At 46.1% G+C, this 24388-nt stretch overlaps 1 protein-coding gene and 1 long non-coding RNA gene across 2 annotated transcripts in view; both read right to left on the bottom strand.

The window, feature by feature from the left end:
• Window positions 1–22844, bottom strand: part of ENPP3 (ectonucleotide pyrophosphatase/phosphodiesterase 3) — a 50218-nt gene extending 27374 nt beyond the window's left edge. The window contains exons 1-5 of the mRNA XM_083607688.1: window positions 22593–22844; window positions 8520–8592; window positions 5772–5832; window positions 2282–2379; window positions 1020–1099 (exon numbers count right to left, since the gene is read on the bottom strand). Of these exons, the coding sequence (XP_083463814.1) occupies window positions 1020–1099; window positions 2282–2379; window positions 5772–5832; window positions 8520–8592; window positions 22593–22709 (429 nt within the window). The 5' untranslated portion in view covers window positions 22710–22844. The remainder of the gene's footprint in view (window positions 1–1019; window positions 1100–2281; window positions 2380–5771; window positions 5833–8519; window positions 8593–22592) is intronic.
• LOC310760040 overlaps window positions 1–24388 on the bottom strand; it is a 592410-nt gene that overhangs the window by 378510 nt on the left and 189512 nt on the right. The window lies entirely within an intron of this gene.

Here is a 24388-nt window from a genome sequence, read left to right as displayed (position 1 = left end):
ACATTACAGAAAAGGGCATGGCTGGCTGGCTGGCTGAACTGAAATACTCTACCTAGCAGCAACTTTTGGTTTCAACCTTCTGGTTTCAACAAACAGAAGTAAGATTGTTACCTGATACATGCATGGATTAATCACCCCTTATTTCCTCCTAACTATCATTTTGCAAAAGAGAGCTTTAACTGTGAAGTCCTGTGAATGTTTCCTCAGAAGTCTGTACTACAGTTTTCTCAATGCCTAGTAAGCCACCTCATGAGAAGAGAAGACTCCCTGGAAAAGACCCTGATGTTGGGAAAGATGGAGGGCACAAGGGGAAGGGGATGACAGAGGACGAGATGGTTGGACAGTGTTCTTGAAGCTACTGACATGAGTTTGACCAAACTGCGGGAGGCAGTGGAAGACAGGAGTGCCTGGCGTGCTCTGGTCCAAGAGTTGGACATGACTAAACGACTAAACAACAAAAAGTAAGCCTGCTTAGAATTAAAGCCCTAGGCTGTATATGCACCTGCATTTAAAGGACATCCCCATACACAAAAACCCTAGGAAGCTCACAGAGCTACAATTCCCAGCACCCTTAAGAAACTATCGTTCCTAGGAATCCTGGTGTGTGTGCTTTAAATGTATGCTGTGCATGCAGCCTAAGGCTCTAGAGACACAGCAGTGAAATGTCCATAAGGAGGGGCATCAATCGCCTGTGCCAAACACATGTCCTGCTTCCACCTCCTATCAAACGGGCTACCATTCTAGTACCAAAACCAATCTGTTTTCTTTAGGTGGAGCTTTTGGGAATGAAGAAGCTGGTGTTTACTTTCTTCTGCTTTGCTGTTGTTTTAGATTCTTGTTAGATCATTATTGCGGTTTGGTGGGAATCTAATGTCATTCACTGTGTGTTTGTTCAGAGCAGAAAGGTGGGATATAAACATTTTTAGAAATGAAATAAAGCACCTAGCTTTTAAAACAATAGCGACACAGCAGAAGTAATGGCGACAATAAAAGGCAAAAAAAAAAAAAATAGTACTTACAGTGACAATAGTATAGTGGTTTACAAAGGTTTTGGTTGGATAAACAGCTCTCATGTACTTTGAATGGGTCCCACATGTTTCTGCAACAAATGGTGCTTTGTAAATATAGTAAATTATAACCATGACACAATATGACATATGCAAAACACAGAGCATGCACACCTCTTTTAAAACTTATTAGGAACATAGGAAGCTGCCTTACACTGAGTCAGATCATTGGTCCAGCTCATTATTACCTACAGTATTTGGAGCTCTCCAGAGTAGTTCTCACCCCTTCCTGGAGATGGTAGGGATTAAACCTTGGACTTTCTGTGTGCAAAGGAGATGTTCTACCACAGAGCTAAAGCCCTTCCCCAAGGCCTCTTGCTTGTAAAAAATACTTTTCACAGAACATTTCCCGTTAGCCAGAATGTGGGCGTTTTTCTCTGGGTCTAATCCCCCGCTCCCTTTTCGACTGCAAGATGCATCTTGCACTGACTGACACTGCATAGCTTTTGCAGGTCAGTCACACCTGTTTCCTCAAGCTTGTGAAGGGTGGAGGTGAGAAGATGCTTCTCCCACTCCCTGTGTTGTGTCACACTGATTTGCCTCTGCTTTTATTATTATGTTCCATTGTTGTTTTTCTTGCGGTTTTCCTTATGCTGTCGTATTATGCAACCAGCCCTGGGTCTTCAGACGGAAGGATGGATAATAAATCTCAATAATAAATAAAGTAGCAGGGAGAGGCTGGGGTTAGAAAACGACATAGAACATCCCCTCTCTTTGAGGGACTGTCTGGTCCAGCCTGGTTTCATAATAGGGAACAAGGAAGGACAGCAGGGGCCTTGAAGCTGCAACAGTTGCATCTGGGCAACAGACAGGCAGAGCAGGCACACAGGCTCACTCACCTTGCAGATCTATTTAAACTGTAGCATATTTATTTATTTATTTAGTTAGTTAGTTAGTTAGTTAGTTAGTTAGTTAGTTAATATAAATCTGAATCTGCACATTCACAGTACGCACCCAAATTTCATGCAAATCTGTGCCCCTTTTTCTTCTTTTTTGGAAGATGCTTTTCTTTCTTTTTTGACAGTGCAAAGTAGGTCACCCCACTTTAAAGTTCAAGCAGCAACTCCCTGATCCACCTCCTCTGAGACCCTTTTTTCCTCCCCCTCTGCTAAATTTCAACACTCGCAGCAATACCTATATGCAAGTAATTCAAACATTTATTTCTGCAGAATGAATTTTTAAAAATTATTCCTCCTCAGAACAAGACGACTTACTGAGCTTTCCAATATTTGGCAGTAAATTGCCCCAAGTTTCCAAGTATTCTGCCCTGAAGCCATCCATTGAAAAAAGAATAAGCGGTGGCAGATCAAACCTGAAGGTAAAGAACACAGAGTCAAAAGTCAGGAGGATATTTTGGTGCTTGCTGAGAAACATTAGTTGCCATCTTCCTGAAAAAATCAAAGATTAGACAGTCCAAATATGAATGTTAGAAACACTGTGGGCAGGATTCAAGTAATGAGTCACATCAGTGGAAGCCCTGTGCAATGGCTTTCACTTATATAATGGGACTTCGCCCCTCCTCTCCCTGCCCCCCCAAAAAAAATTGGGTCAGGAGGTCAGGGGGACACCCCAGTACATTGTGCAATGGGAAAGGACAAGAAGGAGAGTTGTTCCATCTGGCAAACTTAAATGTGTGCAGACTTAGAAGAGTGTGATGTTGAATTGTTCCCTGAATTGATTTTAGGTCACAGGGGAACTAAAAGGAAGGCTGGCTATTGAGGGAAAGTCATGTTCCTCTGGCTGCCAAAACCACTTCAGCATAGTATGGAAAAGGGGGCCTTGCCATGGGCTAGCTCCTCAATCAAAGACCAGGAAAAGTGCGGGAGAAGACCCTGAAAGTACATCATTCCCAATGTAGGAAGTTGCAGACCTCCTGAAGCTCATCCATGAACCTCCTGGGGTCCACGGACCACAAGTTAAGAAACTCTGTTGGCATCTGTCTGTCTCAAGAGACAAAGGGGAACACCTCTGGAGATGAAGTCAAGCTGCTGGAGAATCACAGCACCTGCTGTGGCTGCAAGGACTCCCTCCAGATCTGTGTGGGCTTTACTTTTTAGCCTTTTCTTCTCCCTAAGATACTCTGCAAAGCAGTGGGTACAGATTTTTCCTTGAGATTTACTCACGAATGAGTATAGCCACAAGCCAGAGGAGATTTAGGACCAGAGTTTTCCTTCTCCTAGATGGGCTACCTTCCCAGGTGGACAAGCCCTATCTGCCCCCCATTTCCCTCTACAGCACATGCAGAAACCACCTTCTTGACTGTTGGACACACTGTTGGTCTTGTCCTCTCAATCCACCACAGCCTGTATTCACATGCGGAGGAAGTCCCTATCTCACCTGTAGGGTGTTATAAAACCTGCTGTAGATATTTCATTACACTTCTGCTGTTCTTTTTAAAAGGCAGCCAAAATAGGACAAGTAAGAAACACATTTATGATTTTATGGAAGACTATTGATCAAAGACTCAGTGCACATAGACACTTACATTATACATGGTGATAAGCCAGAACTATAAGCAATCTCCTGACCAGTTGGACCCTACATGATAATCTACTACTGCTTTACGATTTCATAACTCATTAACCGATTTGAAAATGATTAAAGTAAGTTGAGTACCAATGTAAAGTGCAACTATTGATTTAGGGGTCAATAATGCATTTATAAAGCCCCTGAAAAACCCTAGCATAAAACATACATGTTTAAAATTCAGAACCTCCTAATCTTTCTGCAAATGCTTTTCAGGATTGCTATTTTGCTCCCGACGTACTTTTCTTCTGATCTTTCATAACGAGTGTTCTGTTTCTGAGTCCAATCAGACTTTCCTCAAATACTGCAGTTCTTCACATACTTATTCCGAAGCAAGTTTAAAATGAAGCTTATTCCAAAATTTGTGTGCTTTGAGCATCAGTGCAAAGCTTCTGCTGAGGAAAAGCATGCTTGGGGTTGCCCTGGTAAATAAAATTCACTATCAGGTACTGATACTATCTACAACAAGATAACTAGAATTTGAAGGAAAAGCTGTCAGCTGACTGTACTCAAGACTAAGGGTCAAGTTACACATAACATGCTAATGTCTGTAGCAAAAAAAAACCCCTGGTGGCTCCTTCTAAAGAAGGGGCAATTCATAGAGGGGCAATTTGGAATGGAAAAAGGACAGGAGGGAGGAAGTGCAAATTTTCTGATGCAACTTCCCCTTCCAAGGTCACTGTTCCCTCCATGGAGTTCCAAACACCTGAACATTTGTATTGCTCTGTAAAGAGACCTACATGAAGTGTTCCAGGGTTCATGGGATTCTCTTCTGTCTTTTCAAGTTGGAAGTGTAGGTTATAGGCACTTCATAAAGGAGCACAGGTGCTCCTTAGAGCCCCTTAGAGTGGGTTTCAGAGATTCCTTCTGCAAAGGGATCCAGCAGAGAATCTGTTAAGGAACGTGTTTAATGGGTTAATTTCACATGAGTTGGCAATGCTGACTCATTCCCTACAGTGCAACTGTCTTATCTCTGTTGCTGGGCAGAATTTGTACCTAGATATGGAACGAAAGTTGCAGTGTTCGGTGCTGGGAAAGTGTGGGAGATCTGAACAGTGGAGACTGATTGGAATCGTGGAAGAAAACAGAACACTTTGTGAAGAGCTGCAAGGACTTTGGAAGCAGCTGAAGTCAGGACTTGCTGTGGACTTTGGGGCAGCAAGAATTCTGAAGCCAAGAACCCTTTCTGGGATCAGAGGGTGATGCCTACTTGTAAAAACTGTGTGTGGTGTGTGTATATTGTAGTGTATGTCTGTGTGTGCCAAGTACAAGTGAGCTCTGCTAAACAACTGTTTGATGTGACGAGCGCAACTGCTTGACTGAGCTTCTGTGGCGCATGTACACAGAACATACCCAAGAAGATCTCATGATGGAGGATGAAGGAAGTGCATGTTCTTGTTGCAGGTTTGGGCAGCTCAAAGCACAGCAACAGAGAAAGTGTTCTCCAAATGCAATGCAGGAAATGAGAAAGAAGGCCTATGCAGCAGTTACACAGAGGGTAACTGCAGTGGTGCACAGATAAAATAGGCGGTCAGGATGGCAGAGCAGAGGCAATTCTGTGGTAAGGTAAAAAGAAAAAGGAAATGTGAAAATACCATTAGGGTACAGCCCTAAACTTTTTCTCAGAAGTCACTGTAATTATTCATGAACTAGCCCATACGTTTGATATGGTCTTCTAAGCTGTGACTAAGGGATGTGGGTGGTGCTGAGGTCTAAACCACAGAGCCTTGGGCTTGCTGATCAGAAGGAATCCCTGTGACGGGGTGAGCTCCCTTCGCTCAGTCCCTGCTCCTGCCCACCTAGCAGTTTGAAAGCGCATCAAAGTGCAAGTAGATAAATAGGTACCGCTCTGGTGGGAAGGTAAATGGCATTTCCGTGCGCTGCTCTGGTTCGCCAGAAGCGGCTTAGTCATGCTGGCCACATGACCCATAAGCTGTCTGCAAACAAACGCTGGCTCCCTCGGCCTATAGAGCAAGATGAGCGCCGCAACCCCAGAGTCGTCTGTGACTGGACCTAGTGGTCAGGGGTACCTTTACCTTTACCTTTAAGCTGTGACTAACATCAACTTGGAATGATGGTTCTCAATAAATAAAAAAATATTTGTGTGCTTATTTACATAACAAAACCACAAAAAATACAGACATCCTAAGTGAACAGTTGTGAATACATGAATCTTACCCTTCTGGACACTGAGCTGTGTTAGAAGAGGTACAACTTTCTTTCAACCAAGATGTTTCTTCTGGAGGAGGAAAAAACATACAAAAAGATGCATTTGAATGAAAGAGAGAGAACTGAGTCAGTTCTTAGCTTCACCTCAGATCTTTGTGAAAGCCTGTTGGATGTCATAAATGCTTTTTAAAAAAAATTGTTTAGCCAAGCCCATCCAGATATGTAGAAGCCATTCTTTATGTGGTTGTATACCATCTGAAGGAGTGGGTGTGTAGCTTGTTGATACTTCTAGATGCTTTGCAGCTTCTTGAGGCACAAGTGGCCTCAGCGGCACAGAGTGTTTTCCATCCATCTTTGGTTGGTGACCCAGCTCTCTGGGTAGGGATAGCATAATTACTGTTGTCTATGCTCTGATAACCTCTCGGGTAGATTGCTGCAATGTGTCATATGTAGGACTGCCCCTGAAGACATTTTGGAAACTACACCTGGTGCAGAATTCGGCAACCAGGTTGCTTACTGAGGCACGAGCATATTACACCGATCCTGGTCCAACTGCACTGGCTGCCAATTAGTTTCCTGGCCCAATTCAAAGTGTTGGTTTTGACCTGTAAAACCTGAAACAACTCAGGATCGCAATGCCTCAAGGACCGCCTCTATACATATGAACAGACCCAGACCCTGCAATATCATCTGAGGCCCTTCTTCATGTGTCTCCTCCATGAGAGGTCCAACCACACCTTTGGCTGATTAACATCCTATACGCTTTTAAATATGTTTGTGGGAGAGAGTGGGGGAATGGAATTACAAGATGGTGGCATCAGGATAGAATAGACAGAGCCCAAGCTATGCATGCATGCATGCATGAATGAATGAATGAATGAATGAATGAATAAAGTTAAAGGCACAGTGAAGACTGCACACGCTCAGTAGTTTCCTGGAGTCATAGAATATTGTGCATCAATTGGAAAAGCAATTGGGGTGGAAGGGTGGAGGATGAATTTGGTTGCTTGAGCCCTTCATATCTTAACAGTATCCAGGATAATAAAGGTATTGTGGAATACGAGCATTTAGGGAGTGGGGATATAATGCAACCTGTTGCTTTCTCCAATTGTATTGCAGCTGCTTCATTTGGTCAATAATACTCATTTCAGGAACATACTTAGCTATGCATGAGAATGCTTTTGGAAATGTTCACCTTTGCAAGTGCATCATTTTCTCACAATGCCCAACTAGGTGACTATGAGAAGCCCACAAGCAAGAACAAAACAGCACTCTCCCCTCCTGTGCTGTCCAGATATTGGTATTCAGAAGCATAATCCCTCCGAGCATGGAGGCAGAACATAGCCATTGTGGCTAGTAGCCACTGGTAGTCTTTATCCTCCATGATTTTGTCTAATCCTCTTTTTAAAGCCAGTTGGCTGTCTGAACCTGCTAAGCAAGCAAGTTCCTTGATTTAACTATGCAGTGTCTGAACCAAATTTGTTTATGCTGGCTAGGTTTGATGAGAGTCCAACATCAGGGGGTACAGGTTCCCCATCCCTGCCCTACAACAATGGCAGGTATGCCTCAATCTGGTGACCTCCAGGTGTTTGGGGTTAAACAGTCCTTGATCACTGGCCATGCTAGGTGAGACATGATGGGTGCTGGACTCCAACAACAGGTTGAGGAAGGATAACTAAAGGAGCAGGTGTCCTTAGCTGTTGTTGTTTTTTTAAAAAATATTTTATTCTTGTAAACCTCAGGGTTCCTATCAGCATGTTGATCATAGAATCGTAGAGTTGAAAAGTACCAAAAGAGTCATCTACTCCAATCCCCTGAAAAGCAGGAATCTTTTGTCCAATGTGGGTGTTGAACCCATAACCCTGATATTAAAAGTCTCATGCTGTACCACCTATCCCAGCTGTGTCCTTGTTCAAACCTAGTCAGCACTCACCACTTGAGTTTATTATTAGACAGAATGTTGTGAACTTTAGTTCCTAGGATGTTCAATAAGACTCAAAATGAGTTAAAACTATAAAATCAGAGTTCAAATAAAAAGTATGCTGGGGGGGGGGGAGTATTCCAAAAGCGCTGTAAGTTCAGAGGGATGAGGCCTGTCTGATTTCAACTGGAAGTGAGTCCCACACTACTGAATACATGGTTTCTTGCAGATACAAGTCATGCATCTGAGCCATATGAGACCACTAACAAAGACTGAGCAAGGATAGAAATCACAGTGGCTGGCATTCAGAGGGGAAGCAGTGGCAACAGTCCCTCTGGCCTCTCCCCCTGAGCTTCCCTCAGGCATTCCCATATGATGGAGGACAGAACTGTGTTTGCCACACAGCCTGACTTACGCACCTGTTGCCATGACTGAAGTATGATTAAGTACTAATCTGGTTGACTTCTGCTCGTGAAATGGGAAGCAGGCACCATATTGATCTTTGCCTCAGGCAGCAAATGTATTGAGTTGCCCTTGAGCCCAAGGGCATAAGTTTTATCATCTCACTGAGAACTAGACTTGAAGCATATCCCCTGGACAGGGCTGGCCCAAGACATTTTGGCACCTGAGGCAAACGACAAAATGGTGCCTCCGTCCCCACCAGGGAAGAAGCGGTGTTGAAGATCAAGAACAAAGGGGGAATGAAGATCAGGATCTGCTGCCACGGTGGATCCTGCCGCCTGAGGCAGTCATCTCACCTTGCCTCATGAGCCCTGCCCTAGACCTAAGACATTTTTTACCCCCCTTTTAGTAAATTGAGGAGATTGTGAGATTACCTTCTTGTGTTTTCCTTAGTCCAAGTCCCAAGCCTAGTCCAAGGGATACAGCCACCAAAGAAACTAGAAGAACCTGTTACAAAATAGCACATGTGTCACAGAGTATAAAAATAAGCATATTGCATATATGTGGTTAACAAATGGTCCTTCCCCGTGAATGGAAACAATCTCTCTCTCCCTCTCTCTCTCTCTCTCTCTCTCTCTCTCATATGTGGGCCTCTACAGTAGAAAGGGGTTTGGGAATTGCAGCTAAAGTCAGATGGAGCTGAGCCTGCAAGCTGCAGCACACAGAGCTCAATGAAGGTCTGGAACCTATCAGCCTGCCCATTGGGGTGGCAGCTGCTGTAAATCTTTACCTTTGCTCAGCCTGTGTAATGTGCATAAATGAAACATATATCACAAAATGTCAAGAAGGCTTCAATGACTTCATTCCACAGGAAACAGAACCAGAGTAACATACTGAATTTCTGGAGATCTCATTGCTGAGAGAATTGGAATACATGCAACAATGATTGTTTGGTTAGGAGCAAAGGGAGCTGTCTTACAGTCACTCAGGTCATTGGTGTGATCTAGCACAGCACTGTCTACAGTTCTTCGAGCCAGTGGGCACATTTGAAATTTTGAGAAAGTGCCTGGGTGCCAGTCACAAAATGGGGGCATGACATATCATAAAATGGATGCCATAGGGGCACAGCACAACAGAAAATGAATTTCTGCCTTTTGTTATTATTATTATTTTAAACATCTTTATTGAAAGTTCAAAAGTACATAATTATATGTGCACTAAAAATAGTAAAGGTAAAGGGACCCCTGACCATTAGGTCCAGTCGTGGACGACTCTGGAGTTGTGGCGCTCATCTTGCTTTATTGGCCAAGGGAGCCGGCGTACAGCTTCCGGGTCATGTGGCCAGCATGACTAAGCCACTTCTGGTGAACCAGAGCAGCACACACAAACACCGTTTACCTTCCTGCTGGAGCAGTACCTATTTATCTACTTGCACTTTGACGTGCTTTCAAACTGCTAGGTTGGCAGGAGCAGGCACCAAGCAACAGGCGCTCACCCCATTGCAGGGATTCGAACAGCCGACCTTCTGATCGGCAAGCCCTAGGCTCTGTGGTTTAACCCACACCGCCACCCATGTCCTCACTAAAAATAGTGAGGCGTAAATAAAAGAGAGAAAAAGAAAAAAAGAAACAGAACCCGTGTAGAAGGGAAAATAAAGTGGGGGCTGGGGGACCAAAACTGTATACTTTACAGGGTTGTTATTGTACTTCACCAGATCTTGACCTATTACAGTATTTGTAAGAATGGATTCCAAATATCATTTAATTTGTCCATGGCAAGTCTACATTTGTATGCAAATTTTTCATATGTTGCGAGTTCTCTTCTCTTCTATTCTATTCTATTCTATTCTGGAAGGATTTTGTTTACAAAAATTGTGACACATACATTTGGGTGTTTGGAATGGTTCTGTTTCTGGCAAAGTGTGTGTGTGTGTGTGTGTGTGTGTGTGTGTGTGTGTGTGTTTGCGCATGCGTGAGTATAATAGTTTAAACACTCAAATTAAGTGTTTAAAACTGACAGAAGTAGTTCTATGTTGTTGAGATCTGAGAGTAGCTTTTAATTTAACCCTACTGGAAGTCATGCAGTCTAATCTCTAAAGGGGGACCACATGTTGAGATTTCTGCATTGCAGGGGGTCCAACTTGACGACCCTTGGGGTCCCTTCCAACACTATGATTCCTTCTGACCTCACTGATTATAGCACAGCAGCAGTGTAAAATCAGACACTGGTCAATGATGGAGTGACTGGCTCTGAAGCCTGCTTGTTCTTCTGCTGATATGCTTCCTCTCTCAAGCCAATCCCAAAACAGCCAGCATAGATTGACTGGTGTAAAGCTTGCTCATGATACTGAACAGACTGATTGGAGGACCAGCAAATTCAGGTTACTCAGTTACAGTTGATGGGGAGGCAATGCGTAGCAAACCTGTACTGTATCTCCCAAAGATGGGACCTTTTGCAATATGGAAAAGGACAGGGCGATGCACTGACAACACTTGCTTGACACAACATCATCTACCCTCCTCAGAAACAAGTCCGAATGAATGCTCAATAATTTGACAACATTGTCTAGCCTCCCTGCAAACATATCAGAACTGGCGAGGAACTATTGTCCTCAAGTCCTGCTATTGGGCATCTGTTTGGGCATTGTAGGAAACAAGATGCCAGATGAAATGGACATTCAGCCTGATCCTTATTAGCTTATGTTGATCCACATTCTCCAAGACACTGCTGCAGAACCTACTGTTTGGAATAGCATAAGCAGGGACAGCATGGCCCAGCAGCCCAGGACATCTCTGTCCAGCATGCTTCACTGAGCTCTCAGCTTCAGACAAAAGGGTGGGTAGAACAAAACAGAACATTATGAAACGATAGACAGTTGCTATCACCTCATGAGGAATCCCCCAGATCTGCACAAAGCAGAGGTTACTAAAGTGAAGGGGGGATGTGAGGTGACAGGAAGGAGGTTTGAGTTTTTGAGTAAGGCGGGCACTGGTAACAAGAAGAGAGAACAAAGAGGAGTCCTCCATGAGCTGCTGGGGGGCAGAACCATCTTGGGAGGCTGGGGGAGAGGGACAGGAATGGCATGCAGGATGACTTGGACTGTAATGCTGTGCTGCTGTGCAGAACAAGCCCCACTTGAGATGTAACACTGTGAATTCTCTCCCTCTCCAAGGAACTCTCTTGATGCATCTAGGTGTAAAATAAACCATATGTCTTAAAACGCTACTGCCTCTGCCGTATCTGAACTCCCAATGGAAACATGGCCCTGAGTGGAACCCCCTGGAATCTCACTGCCACTTGGTAGATGTTATGTACTGAGTTGAATAGGATCCAAACTGCAGCAGTCTGATTGGTCCTGGAACAATAGGATCCAAAAGGCAGCAGTCTGATTGGTCCTAGAACAATGCAGCAGTATGATTGGTTGGCAGGAACCACCCAATCATGCTCCAGATAGAAGTGAATCCACAACCTGATTGGCTTACAGTAGAATTCCGGAATTAGCCAATCATGTGCAGCCCATTGTGTAAATAATGTATATAAAGCAGATACTTTGAGGGGACTTTCATTCATTCCTCCTCACCACTATGAGCTGAATAAAGAGCATGAAATCACTTTGCGACTCTGAGTATATTTCACTGGCGACGAAGGTGGGATCCCGCTGAGCTGACTGCCACACACAGCACCGCAGCACCGCCACCTGCCGCACCGCTGCCTCGCACCGTGTATCCAGGCTTCAGCTCCGGGACACAAGGAACTCAGAATGGCAACCGACAGCAGCTTCTCGCCATTCAACCCAGCATCTGGAGACTGGGAAGCGTACGCCTCCCGTTTCACCTTCCTCCTAGAAGCCAAAGGGGTCACCGATGAAGAAGACGCCAAGAAGAGGGCAATATTATTCAGCGTCTGCGGAGAGGAGACGTTTGAAATCGCCCAGGCTCTCCTTGCACCTGAAGACGTTGCTACTGTTCCATACAAAACAATAATGGAACAGCTGAAGGGGCACTTTTCGCCACAGCCCTCAGTGGTGGCTCGTCGAAATGCCTTCTACGCAAAGCGGCAAGCCCCTGGGGAAACCATAACTGGGTTTGTGACCTCTCTCCGCCAAGCTGCCCGGTTCTGCAACTTCTCAGAGCTGGAGAACATGCTTCGTGACCGCCTCGTCGGTGGCCTGAAGGATGAGAAGCTGCAACGACGCCTCTACGCTAAGAAGGACCTAACGTTCCAGGTCGCTCTGGAGGAGGCCCTGGCAACGGAAGCTGCCGAGAGGTCGATGCAAGAGGCACGGCCGAGCCAGCCGTCCCAACCGAGGGTCCACCACAAAGACCTCACCGACGACTCAGGATCTGACAAGGAGGAGGTGCACCGAGTACAGCAGCGCACTCAAGCAGCCCACATACCACAGCTGCCTCGACGAGAAGGAGGGAACTGCGCAAGCTGCGGGGAAAGTCACGAGAGGAGGACCTGCCGTTTCCGCAACGCAGAGTGCAGGCAGTGCAGAAAATTGGGACACATCGCCCGGGTGTGTCGAGCTCGGCCCACCCGACGCCAGGCATCAGATGACCAATCCAAGAGCCCCAGGTCCCGGGGCCCAACACACCAAGGCAACTCGACGGAGCTCACGGACTTCCAGGTATACCAGTTGCCCCACCCCAACGCAGAGAAAATTTATGTAGAGGTACAGATAGAGGGGGCCCCATGCCGCATGGAGCTTGACACGGGTTCAACTCTATCCATAATCTCGGCAAGGACCTTAAGGAAACTGTGTCCTACTGGGGGTCCCAAACTCAGGCCGGCCCCATTCACCCTCCGGGACTTCCAGAAACGTAAGGTCCCCACAATGGGGGTGGGGACCTTCAGGGTGCAATACCGAGGGCGGACGTGGCAACTGGACTTGCTTGTGGTCAAGGGCCCCTACATTAGCTTACTGGGATTGGCATGGTTTGGACCACTGGGGCTAGCCGTCACCGGGGTGAACCACACAAGCTTACAAGTGGATGTGGACGCCATATGCAAGGAATTTCCGGGGGTTTTCGATGGGAAATTGGGACAGTATACGGGCCCCCCCATTGCTCTACTGCTTGACCCCGCAGTACGACCAGTCAGGCTCAAGGCCCGCCGGGTCCCGTTCGCTCTGAAACCCCATATAGACGAGGAATTGGACCGACTCGTGGAGCAAGGAGTGCTGGAGCCGGTGCCTAATGCCCCCTGGGAAACCCCAATCGTCACACCCGTCAAGCCTAATGGTTCGGTCCGCATCTGCGCAGACTACAAATGTACCATAAACAAGGCTCTCACGGCCCATGCATACCCAGTGCCAGTGGTCAGCCATGTCCTTGCCACCCTGGCTGGGTCGAAAATTTTTGGCAAGCTGGACTTGGCCCAAGCATATCAACAGCTGCCAGTAGATGAGGCCACAGCAGAGGCACAGACGATTGTGACGCACAGAGGAGCGTTCAGGGTAAAGCGGCTGCAATTCGGTGTCAGCGTGGCACCAGGCATATTCCAGAATCTATTGGACTCTCTCCTTAAAGGGATTCCTGGTGTCACCCCCTTCTTCGATGATGTGTTGATTGCCGGGCCCACACCAGAGGAGTTTGAGGACCGCCTCCGCACCGTTCTGCACCGTTTCCAGACGGCGGGTCTCAAGGTGAAGCGGGAAAAATGTCTACTAGGAGTGCCTCAGGTGGACTTTCTGGGATTTATGGTGGACGCAGAAGGGGTCCACCCGACTGGGGACAAGGTACGGGCCATTTGTGATGCCCCAGCGCCCAAGAACAAGACTGAACTTCAGGCCTTCTTGGGACTATTGAACTTTTACCATTCCTTCCTTCCCCACAAGGCGGCGGTAGCAGAGCCCCTACACAGACTCCTGGACAAGCGGGCCCCTTGGGTGTGGGGCCAGCGCCAGGAGGCCGCATTCCAGGCAGTCAAGGACTTGCTGGTCTCAAACTCGGTCTTGGCACACTTCGACGAGAGGCTGCCAGTGGTGCTAGCATGCGACGCCTCGCCCTATGGCATTGGCGCTGTCCTGGGACACCAACTCCCGGATGGAAGAGAGGTACCGGTGGCATACTTTTCCCAGACACTCAACGCAACCGAGCGGAACTACTCGCAAATCGACAAGGAGGGTCTGGCAATCGTGAAGGGAGTAAAAAAATTCCATGATTTCTTGTACGGGCGGCCCTTCACCGTGGTGACTGACCACAAGCCGCTGCTTGGCTTGTTTGCCCCCGAAAAGCAGACCCCCCCAAGTGCTGTCTCCTCGCGTCCTCAGGTGGTCAATTTTCCTTGCCAGCTACCAGTATGCACTGATTCACCGCCCTGGGAAGGCGATGGGCCATGCAGATGCCCTCAGCAGGCTACCACTACCGGAAACAGGCCCTGACCCAGCACCTGCACAAGAGGTTATGAGCCTGGAGCTGCTTCCTGACCGCCCCATTCAGGCACAAGAAGTTGCACACCATTCCAAGAAAGATAGGGTCATCTCCCGGGTCCTGGACTGGGTGTGGAGGGGATGGCCCAGCAGCAGCCCCGGGCCAGAATTCGCCGGCTACACAACCCGCAGACATGAACTGTCGGCCCACAAGGGGTGCCTGTTATGGGGAAGCAGGGTCGTTGTTCCCCAGCCCCTCCGCAAAACGGTCCTCACAGCCCTACACGAGACACACCCAGGGGTAGTAAGAATGAAGGCCCTTGCCAGGAGTTATGTGTGGTGGCCGGGGATCGACGGAGAGATAGAGGCCTGGGTCAAACACTGCCAGGCCTGCCAAGAATCCTGCCCAGATCCCCCAAGGGCCCCAGTCGAGTCCTGGGAGTCCGCCCAAGCACCATGGTCACGCCTGCATGTGGACTTCGCTGGCCCCTTTCAGGGGAAACCATTTTTCATAGTGGTGGACTCCTACACCAAATGGCTGGAAGTCGCACTGGTACCATCCACTTCTACGTCCGCAGCCATCCGGGTACTACGCAGGCTGTTTGCAACCCACGGGCTCCCTGACACACTCGTCTCAGACAACGGGACTGCATTTACGTCAGGAGAATTCCAAACCTTCACAGCGCAGAACGCCATCCGCCACATCCGTTCGGCGCCATTCCACCCTGCCACCAATGGCCAAGCAGAACGCATGGTGCAGACCACCAAGGACACCCTTCGCCGCATGACGCAAGGGGATTGGGAGTACCGCCTTGCCACATTCCTTCTAGCACAGCACAGCACCCCCAGCTCAACGACTGGCCGGAGCCCCGCTGAACTACTAATGGGTCAGCGCCTTGCAATCAGATTGGACCGCCTTCACCCCGATAGAGCTCAGGATGAGGTAGTGGTGGGGGAAGGCAGGAACCCCCGGACCTTCGAGGCCCAGGACCCAGTGTACGCAAAGAATTATGGGGCAGGCCCTGCATGGGTACCCGCCACAGTCACCAGGGTCACTGGCCCCGTGTCGTACGAGGTGCTAACAGATGGGGGGCAATGCTGGCGCCGCCACTGCGACCAGATACGGCGACGATTCCCGGGAGAAAACCAGGAGGAGGAGGACAGGTCAGGGAACAGTGGGGCAGTGAGGCCCATAGAGCAGCAGGGGCAAGCAGGAGAGGCAGAATCAGTAAATACAGAGGGGACCCGTGAGGCCGAAAGGACACCGGAACCAGAACCACGACTGAGCGAGCCGGTTGCGCCAGACCAAACAGCCCTATCACAGCCAGCATCCTTGGAACACGAGCCAGAACCTGAACCCCGGACCAGGGAACGCCCCAGGCCGCAACGCACACGTAGGCCGCCGGCGTACCTCGAGGACTATGAATGCGACCTCCCGGGCAGGACTGGAACTTAGAGGGGAGGGGTGTTATGTACTGAGTTGAATAGGATCCAAACTGCAGCAGTCTGATTGGTCCTGGAACAATAGGATCCAAAAGGCAGCAGTCTGATTGGTCCTAGAACAATGCAGCAGTATGATTGGTTGGCAGGAACCACCCAATCATGCTCCAGATAGAAGTGAATCCACAACCTGATTGGCTTACAGTAGAATTCCGGAATTAGCCAATCATGTGCAGCCCATTGTGTAAATAATGTATATAAAGCAGATACTTTGAGGGGACTTTCATTCATTCCTCCTCACCACTATGAGCTGAATAAAGAGCATGAAATCACTTTGCGACTCTGAGTATATTTCAGTAGAGATTGCCACTTTTGTATGGTATCTTCCAGATGAGCAGAATCTTAAGAGCAAGATTGTCAGCTAGCTTGTGCAGTTCGAGAAGGTTTAGCTCAGAGGATGGGTTTTGAACATACATGGGTGTTTGCTTGTTAATGAAACATTACCAGGTGTGAAATGCATTGTCCAAAGATACCGTGAAAAATTTGAGGTATCTGCATTCTTTATCTCTTCAGCTGAGGAATGGAATAGGCAGAAGTTTGAGTGGGGGGACATCAAGATCATCCCCTTCATTTCTCCCAGTGCCTCTTCTTGCTTGCCCACTTCCAGTCCATCTATCCCTTGCCAGGTTCTCCTCCTCTGCAGTTTTCTTCCCTCATCATCAGAGTCCTAAAACTGTCTCCCTCCCTCTCTCTCACTCACACACCCTACCTCCCATATTTCCCATCATTCCTCTTAATACCAGTTTTACTCCCACCCAATTCCACCTCCCACAGTTCTTCCTGTCACCAGAGAGCTAATATAATCGCATACAGAGACCCTTCTTCCCTCTACCAAGCCTTCCTTTAACCCCATTCCCAAGCCATTTACTATTGAGAAAAGTCCCCTTCTTTCTCATCCTTCCCCCTTCTCCTTTCCCTGTCCCTGCCTTTCGGACATTGAGAAACACCACATCATTATGGCAGACCAGTACAAATATTCTCTCTCTCTCTCTCTCTCTCTCTCTCTCTCTCTCTCTCTCTGTGTGTGTGTGTGTGTGTGTGTAGACACACACAGGTATAATGAGGGTTGATAGCATTGTATAAATCATTGCCATTGTAGCTTCTAAAGATATTGTGGCTTGGGTAAGTGGTAAAATATTTCTACTGATCCTTCTCAATGTCTTTGGATTAAATGTCAGGAATAAACCCATTTTTTAAAAAAAAAACTCCATAGGAATTTTTAATTTTGTAAGGATTTTGAAACAATATGCAAATTAGGCTATCTGGATTTCTTTGTGGTGGTGGAGGAATGTTGTTGTTGGCATCTGTCTGTCTTGAGAGACAATGGAAGAGTGTGCCGTCGGGGGCAAAGTCAAACCATTGGAGAATTACAGTGCCTGCTGTGGCTGTAGAAGAATTAGAATATGGTGGTGGGATGGGGCAACATGAATAAAGCTATATAAGCCTTTATACAACACCAGCAAAAATCACCAAGGATGAAAGACACATATCATAGCTTTTCTCATCCCATAGATTGATTGCCATACCCAATAAGCGAAGCAAAAGCAAAAGTTTCTATTTAGCAGTGATTTCCAACTTATTTGTAGAAGACCAGCAGAATTGTGTCTTTGTAGGGGAGCCAGAGCTATGGATCCCATTCCCTATCCTCCCATGTCGGCCTTACCTTACGCTGCATATCTCCAATAGCACTACTCTGGATATTATGTGCAGAGCTCTTCCTTCTTTCCTCCTGTGCTAGGGATATGTGCTGTACTTCCCCAAGTGGAGCCAAAATATGAAGACAGACTTACGCAAACTTACGCAGCATGTGGGAGAAGGAATGGAGACAGGTTCAAAGGATCCAACGCCTACCTCCCAGCTTTCATCCCACCACCCCAGCTTCCATGCTTAGCTGTGTTTTATTTATTCAACTTACAATATTTATAATTGGCACTTCATTCAATGAAGCAGAACATAACAGTTTCAACGCAGCTGAAAGTACTTTTTCACCTGGTGCATAGTTAAACTATGGCCTTCACTCCCACAAGAGGCACTGATTGCCACCAACCTATGTGGCTTTAAAAGAGAATTAGAGTGCTCTTATGCTTGGCTCCTGCTTTTAGAACACCATTCAAAACTGCATTCAAATGCAGTTTTGAATTGTGTTCTATAGTGAGTACTGCACTGAACCCCTTTTTGTATAATTGGTTCCTGCTTTTGGCATCTGGTTCGCCACCCTGAGAACAGATGCTGAACTAAATGGCTTGTTCCAGTTGGTTCAGCGTATGGTGTGTGTGTGTGTGTGTGTGTGTGTGTGTTTTTATCACGACCAATCTCAGGGCAGGGAACAATGCAGCTGAAGCTGATACAGACTGAGCAAACACCATAAGAAATCCAAAATGAAGTAAAACAAATATAATTGAAACCTAAATCTTTAAAATACAGATCTGTATCGGCAAGTACACTCTCACAAAAACACTGCTTAAAGCACCGAGCAGATTTCCATCTCCAGCAATAACTAATTAAAATTAATATCCTGCAAACGGCTGAGCAAATAGGTTTTCACTTGGCCCCAGAATGAGATGAGGAGGCACTAACTATCTCTCCAAGGCAGATGTGGGGAATCTCTGGCCCTCCAGAAGTTGCAGGACTCCAGTTGCCATCAACCCCAGGAAGCGTGCCTAAATCATCTATGATGATCATTGTATACTATACTATCTACCTTCAATATACTAGAATTGGGGGTGGGGTGGGGGTAAATGAGCCACTTTTATCTTTTCTGACATTCTCCTCAACTGTTGTTTATAGCAGTTGTTTACAAGAGGGCTTGCTTTGAATATAACTGGGAGAACTCCGTTTTGTGCATTTTACTTTTTTAAAAAAACACCAAACTGTTATTGAACTTTTTCAATCCTCCTACCTCTTCTGCCACAGTCTTTATGAAAACCAGCGATTCGAGTGAAGGATTAAAGGATTAAAGTTACATAATGACTGGCTTGTAAATATAAGCCTTTGCATCTACACAAGTATTTCCTAAAGTGACGTTCCTAAATGTACTTTCTTTTACCTGTCCTGAATTTTCCAAGATTCAGTTTCACTAGATGTCCACGAGTTTGAGTGTTATGATGGGAAAAAACTTTTCTCTATTCACTTTCTCCATGCCATGCATTGTATAAACATTATAGAAACATCTATCATGTTGCTTTTCCCTCACCTTTTTTCTAAGCTGGAAATTCCCACATACTGCAACCTTTACTCATAGGAGAGTTGCTCAGTCCCCTTAACCATTTTGGTTCCTCTTTTCTGACTCTTTTCCAACTCTACAATATGCAGTCACACCATAGATTTCTATTATGGCATCATGATTTTATTTTCAATTCTTCTCCTGATGATCCCAGGCATGGAATTGGCTCTTTTCACAACTGCCGCACACTGAGTCAATATCAAGCTATCTACAGTGATACCTCGGGTTACATTACCTTCGGGTAACGTAATTTCGAGTTACGAACGCAGCAAATGCAGAAGCACTCTATCGTGTTGCATGTGTGTGCAGAAGCAGCGCCTCCAGATATGGACTTTTTGGGGTAAGTATGGACTCCTGGGACAAATTAAGTTTGTATCTGGAGGGTCCACTGTACTATCTACTATGACCCTAAGGTCTCATTCCTATTCAGTCACTGCTGGTTCAGATCACACGAGTGTTTATATGAAATAAAATTATTATTTTTTTGCACATGCAAACACACCCACAACTTCTGTCCAAAACCACTTCAACCTGCATGCTTGTTTTTGTAGTTCAAGTCACTTTATTGAAAATTTGGGTTTTCTTTAAGTCAAGGAAAGGCAGGGCACTGTGCTCCTTGCACTGCTGCCAAACTCATGTCTGCTTAACTCATCAAATGCTAAGCTCTCATTTCGATCCTTTAAGTCCTTGTTGAACAGTTCCTCATTTCTGTAACTTTGCACTCTACTATTCTGCCCAGTACCTTGATGGAGTTTGGCCGGGATTATAATCTACCAGTGAACACTTAAAGAGATTAAGAGACTACGTAAGTGGTCATGTTTGTCTTTTCCTCATTTATTCAGCAAAAAAAATATGTCTCAAGCTTATGCTGTACCACAGAAGTGTGCGGGTCAGTAATCACACAGTTTAAAGATGAAGTGAACTCTTTACAGTGGTACCTCAGGTTACATATGCTTCAGGTCAGTGGCGTAGCGTGGGGGTGCAGGGGGGGGCCAGCCGCACCGGGCGCAACATCTGGGGGGGCGTTCCACGGGTTAGGGGGCGCAAAATCCACGGGTTAGGGGGCACAAATTACTTGCCTTGCCCCGGGTGCTGACAACCCACGCTACGCCACTGCTTCAGGTTACAGACTTGCTAACCCAGAAATAGTACCTCAGGTTAAGAACTCTGCTTCAAGATGAGAACAGAAATTGTGCTCCGGCGGCACAGCGGCAGGAGGAGGCCCCATTAGCTAAAGTGGTGCTTCAGGTTAAGAACAGTTTCAGGTTAAGAACAGACCTCCGGAAAGATTTAAGTACTTAACCCGAGGTACCACTGTATTAGCAAAAACACAATCTCCTCAGACTTAGTTGTGTGTTTAGCCTAATGAGCAGAGATACTCGTTCTTGCTGGTCTTCCTGCATGAAAATCAAAAGCCAAGACTGAAAGTCCCCACCTCCCCACAGCTGTTTAAGTCCCCTCCTCTCCAGGCCTTTTTCCAAGCAACTGGAGACTGCACCTGTAGGCAGCCAAACTCTCCTCCTCCATTTTCATGCCTCTTCTGGTTCTGGGAGATAAGTGGGGAGGGGAGCCTGTTGCAGCAGGAGGGGGAGACACCCGTGACACCCAGCTGACTCTCTGCCTGTCGTCCACCCTCATTCCACTTTCCTGCTTCAGCTTCTGCCTCTAATTCTGGACTTTTCTCTGCCAGACTCTCCCAGCTCACTAAGCCCTGTTACCACTTCAGCTTCCAACACCTCCTCTTCTGCATCTTCTCTCTCTTACCACTCATCATTGCCCCACTACCACTCCCCAAGCTCCAAGCCTTCTTCCCATGGTTGTTCCCCAGCTAGTTCCTCCTACCATACCTCTGCTACCAACAAGTCCATGACAAGCTGTCACAATAAAATTGCCTAGATCAGGCTTCCTCAACTTCAACCCTCCAGATGTTTTTGGCCTACAACTCCCATGATCCCTAGCTAGGACCAGTGGTCAGGGATGATGGGGACTGTGGTCTCAAAACATCTGGAGGGCCGAAGCTGAGGAAGCCTGGCCTAGATAAAGGTAAAGGATCCCTGGACGGTGAAGTCCAGTCAAGCTTGACTATGAGGTTTGGCGCTCATACCGCTTCAGGCTGAGGGAGCTGGCATTTGTCCACAGTTTTCCGGGTCATGTGGCCAGCATGACTAAACCGCACAGTGGAACACCATGACGGAAGCTAAATAACACTTGCTGCTTAACATTTTCCCAACTATTTGCTCCCTGATTTAGAACCTAGGAGATGCACATTGTATTTCCATGGGCGGTGGCATTGGGGGAGGGAGTTACAGAAACATAGAATCACAGTTGGAAGTGACTCCAAGGGTCATCTAGTCCAACCCACTGCAATGCAGGAACATGGAAGTGCATGTTTCTTCCACTCAGAAGGTCTCAGGTATAATCCTTGGTATCTCTGTATAAAAAGATTAGCTAGCAGGTGATCTGCAGTCCTTTGTCTGGAACCTTGGACTGCCATTACCACCCGGAGTATTATTACTCCTATTACATTTCAATTCCATCCTTTCTCCCAAGGAGCCAAGGGGGCAAACAACAAGCAATGCAACTAAAAATTAAAAACCTATTTTGAACATTTAAAAAAATATTAAGAACATCTAAAAACTGGTTTTCATATACACTCACACCTCTAATTTCAGTATTGCCAGGGACCATATCTTTCAGCCCTCAAATGGCTTGGTGAACAGGAATGATTTTAAGGGTCAGTGAGGACCTAGATGAATAAACAATAATGGTTTCGGCACATTTGTAGTTATTGCACTTATAGCACATTAGCTTCTAAAGTGCTAACCACTTGTGCAATGCATAGTGAGGAATCACATTTTCCTGCCTTTCTATCACCATTGGGTAATCACAAGCATTGTCAAAACTGGCAATATCATCCTTAGGATTGGGAGGGGGGTCACAAGTGACATTTAAGGGCAGTGTGGTTGTCATCTGTTCAATCCTCCCTGTATTTCAGAACACATTTTCCCCCTATTATTTAGTTCTTACATGCTCTGGTTAACTCAGACTGGGATATAGCTACCATGAGCCACTAGGATAGAGTGGGCTGTGAACAAAACAAATAACAGAAAGCAGCCACAAATGCCTACTATTTTTTACCCAATATTGCAGCTGAGGGGCCAGGCTTTCTTTCATCAACTATGAAAAAGTCAGGCATTCGTATCCGCCTTTTAGCAGACTGTGAGCTGAGAACATCAACAAGAGTTGTTGGTCTGTTAAAACGACAGTTTTATCTATTCTGCCATGCCCTGCCAGGAAATTTCCAATGGTCCGTGGAAAGTTTATACTGTTAAAACATAATGAAACTTGAGCCAATAATGCAACAAACCTTAACATTAAAAGTTTGAAAAGGAAGCAAAGGGCAATACTTACCACACAAAGTATCTGGTATTTCTTAAGAGTGCTTCTCTTAACAACGTCCTCTGTTTTTGAGCTCATCAGCTCCATCCTGCTGTCCCCCCTTATTCTTGTTTCATGAGCAGAGCTCATTTTTCAGCTTTCCAGACAGTTATCTGTGCAACTTTGTTTTCTCCCTTTTGGCCTCTGCCCTTATAGCTCTGCTGCACCCCAAGCGTGTGAATGAGTTCAGAGTCCTTGATGCTGTGGCATGAGGAAACAATCAGAACTCTGGAGCCAGCGAATTCAAAGGAAGCACATACTTCCAGTAACATTCTGGTGTTTTGATATGTGACATTCAAAGGAAAAAAACAACATAGCGGTGTTCTTAGAGGCAAAAAAGCAAGTGGAACTTAACTGAAAAATGCAATGGGGATTTGATAATACTCAAACAGTAATACTTGAATCAGAATTGATCATTGTTTTCACAGTAATCCTGGAAAGTGAAACTACTTCTCTTTGGGCAAGGCGAAAGAGGCAACGAGTGGATGCTTTAGGGTTTTCATTATTTAAGTAAAATATACCTATATTGCTGTAACCTGCCCTGGGACCTTTTGGTGAAGGGTGGGTAAGAAATATAATAAACCAACGAAGAAACAATACACTGCCTTTCTGCCACAAGGCATCTAAGCATTCATTTAAAACAAACAGAATAACAGGAACATATACTAATAACAACAGCATCTTTTAAAAAAGCAGGATTTTAAATCCGTTCCCAGAAAAGTCCACCATCTGGGTGCATTATTTACTATTATTACATTTATACTTGACCTGTGATCTTGAGGTGATGGGTGGTATTATCAATTTAATAAATAATATCCTGATCTTCCCAGAAGCCTAGGACAAGAGCTGATGACAAGATCAAGGGCATCAAGGCTGAGGAACCGAGGAAGCTGCTTTATACTGTCAAACCATTGGTGTATTGTCTACACTGACTGTCAACAGCTCTACAGGGTTTCAGACAGGGGACATTACAAGCCCTAGCTGGAAATGCTAGGGTAGGCTTCAACCTAGGACCTTCTGCCTGGAAAGGAGATGTTCTACCACTGAGCTACAGCCCTTCCCAACTCTGAGGTTTGAGCTTAGTCTCACACTTTAAGCACCACACCACACCACACCAGCCATCTAACCTTTGAAGGTGATGGATACATCGCTCAATACTTATGCTGTTAAACAGAAGGGGATTTAGGACTTGAAATGCCAATGGACACTTGGTGGTGGCTATAGTTATATGTTCCAAGGCAAACCATAAGCACTAGTTTTGAAGGAAAATGGGTACACATTTGTTCTCCGCTTAAATCCATTCAGCAAGATCATCCATATCTATCCAGGTTCAAGCAAGGTATGCTGTAGATGAAACATGAGCAATGTGGCTATGTTGCACAGATTCTTGTCTTGTCCAAGAATAAGATCTTTTTGGATGGCCATAATAGGAGTTCATATGTCAGAAGACCCTTTTGTGATCATCTTTGACTACGTTTAAGACTTGTGTCTCAGAAGATAGAAAGATGGTGATATATCTAATTGCAGCTGCCCAAATAGAAATTAACCACAACTAGGGGGAAATTAACCCCCCCCCCCACATTGGAGGACCGGATTTCAAGGGTGTGGAAAAGGTGCAAATGGTAAAATTGAGAAACATAATGTAAGGGAAGGAAGACCACTCAGCAATTGCTTTATTGATAAATTGAGATTATTGTTATGTATTAGAGTAATAAAACACAAGATATTTAATCTTCACAGACCAGAGTCCACTTCGTCTGTAAGTATGC

The sequence above is a fragment of the Podarcis filfolensis genome, assembly GCF_964270895.1.
Source record: "Podarcis filfolensis genome assembly, chromosome: 3".
Lineage (NCBI taxonomy): Eukaryota > Metazoa > Chordata > Lepidosauria > Squamata > Lacertidae > Podarcis > Podarcis filfolensis.
The sequence above is the reverse complement of the archived record's forward strand: the minus strand, read 5'-3'. Positions and strand labels throughout refer to the sequence as shown.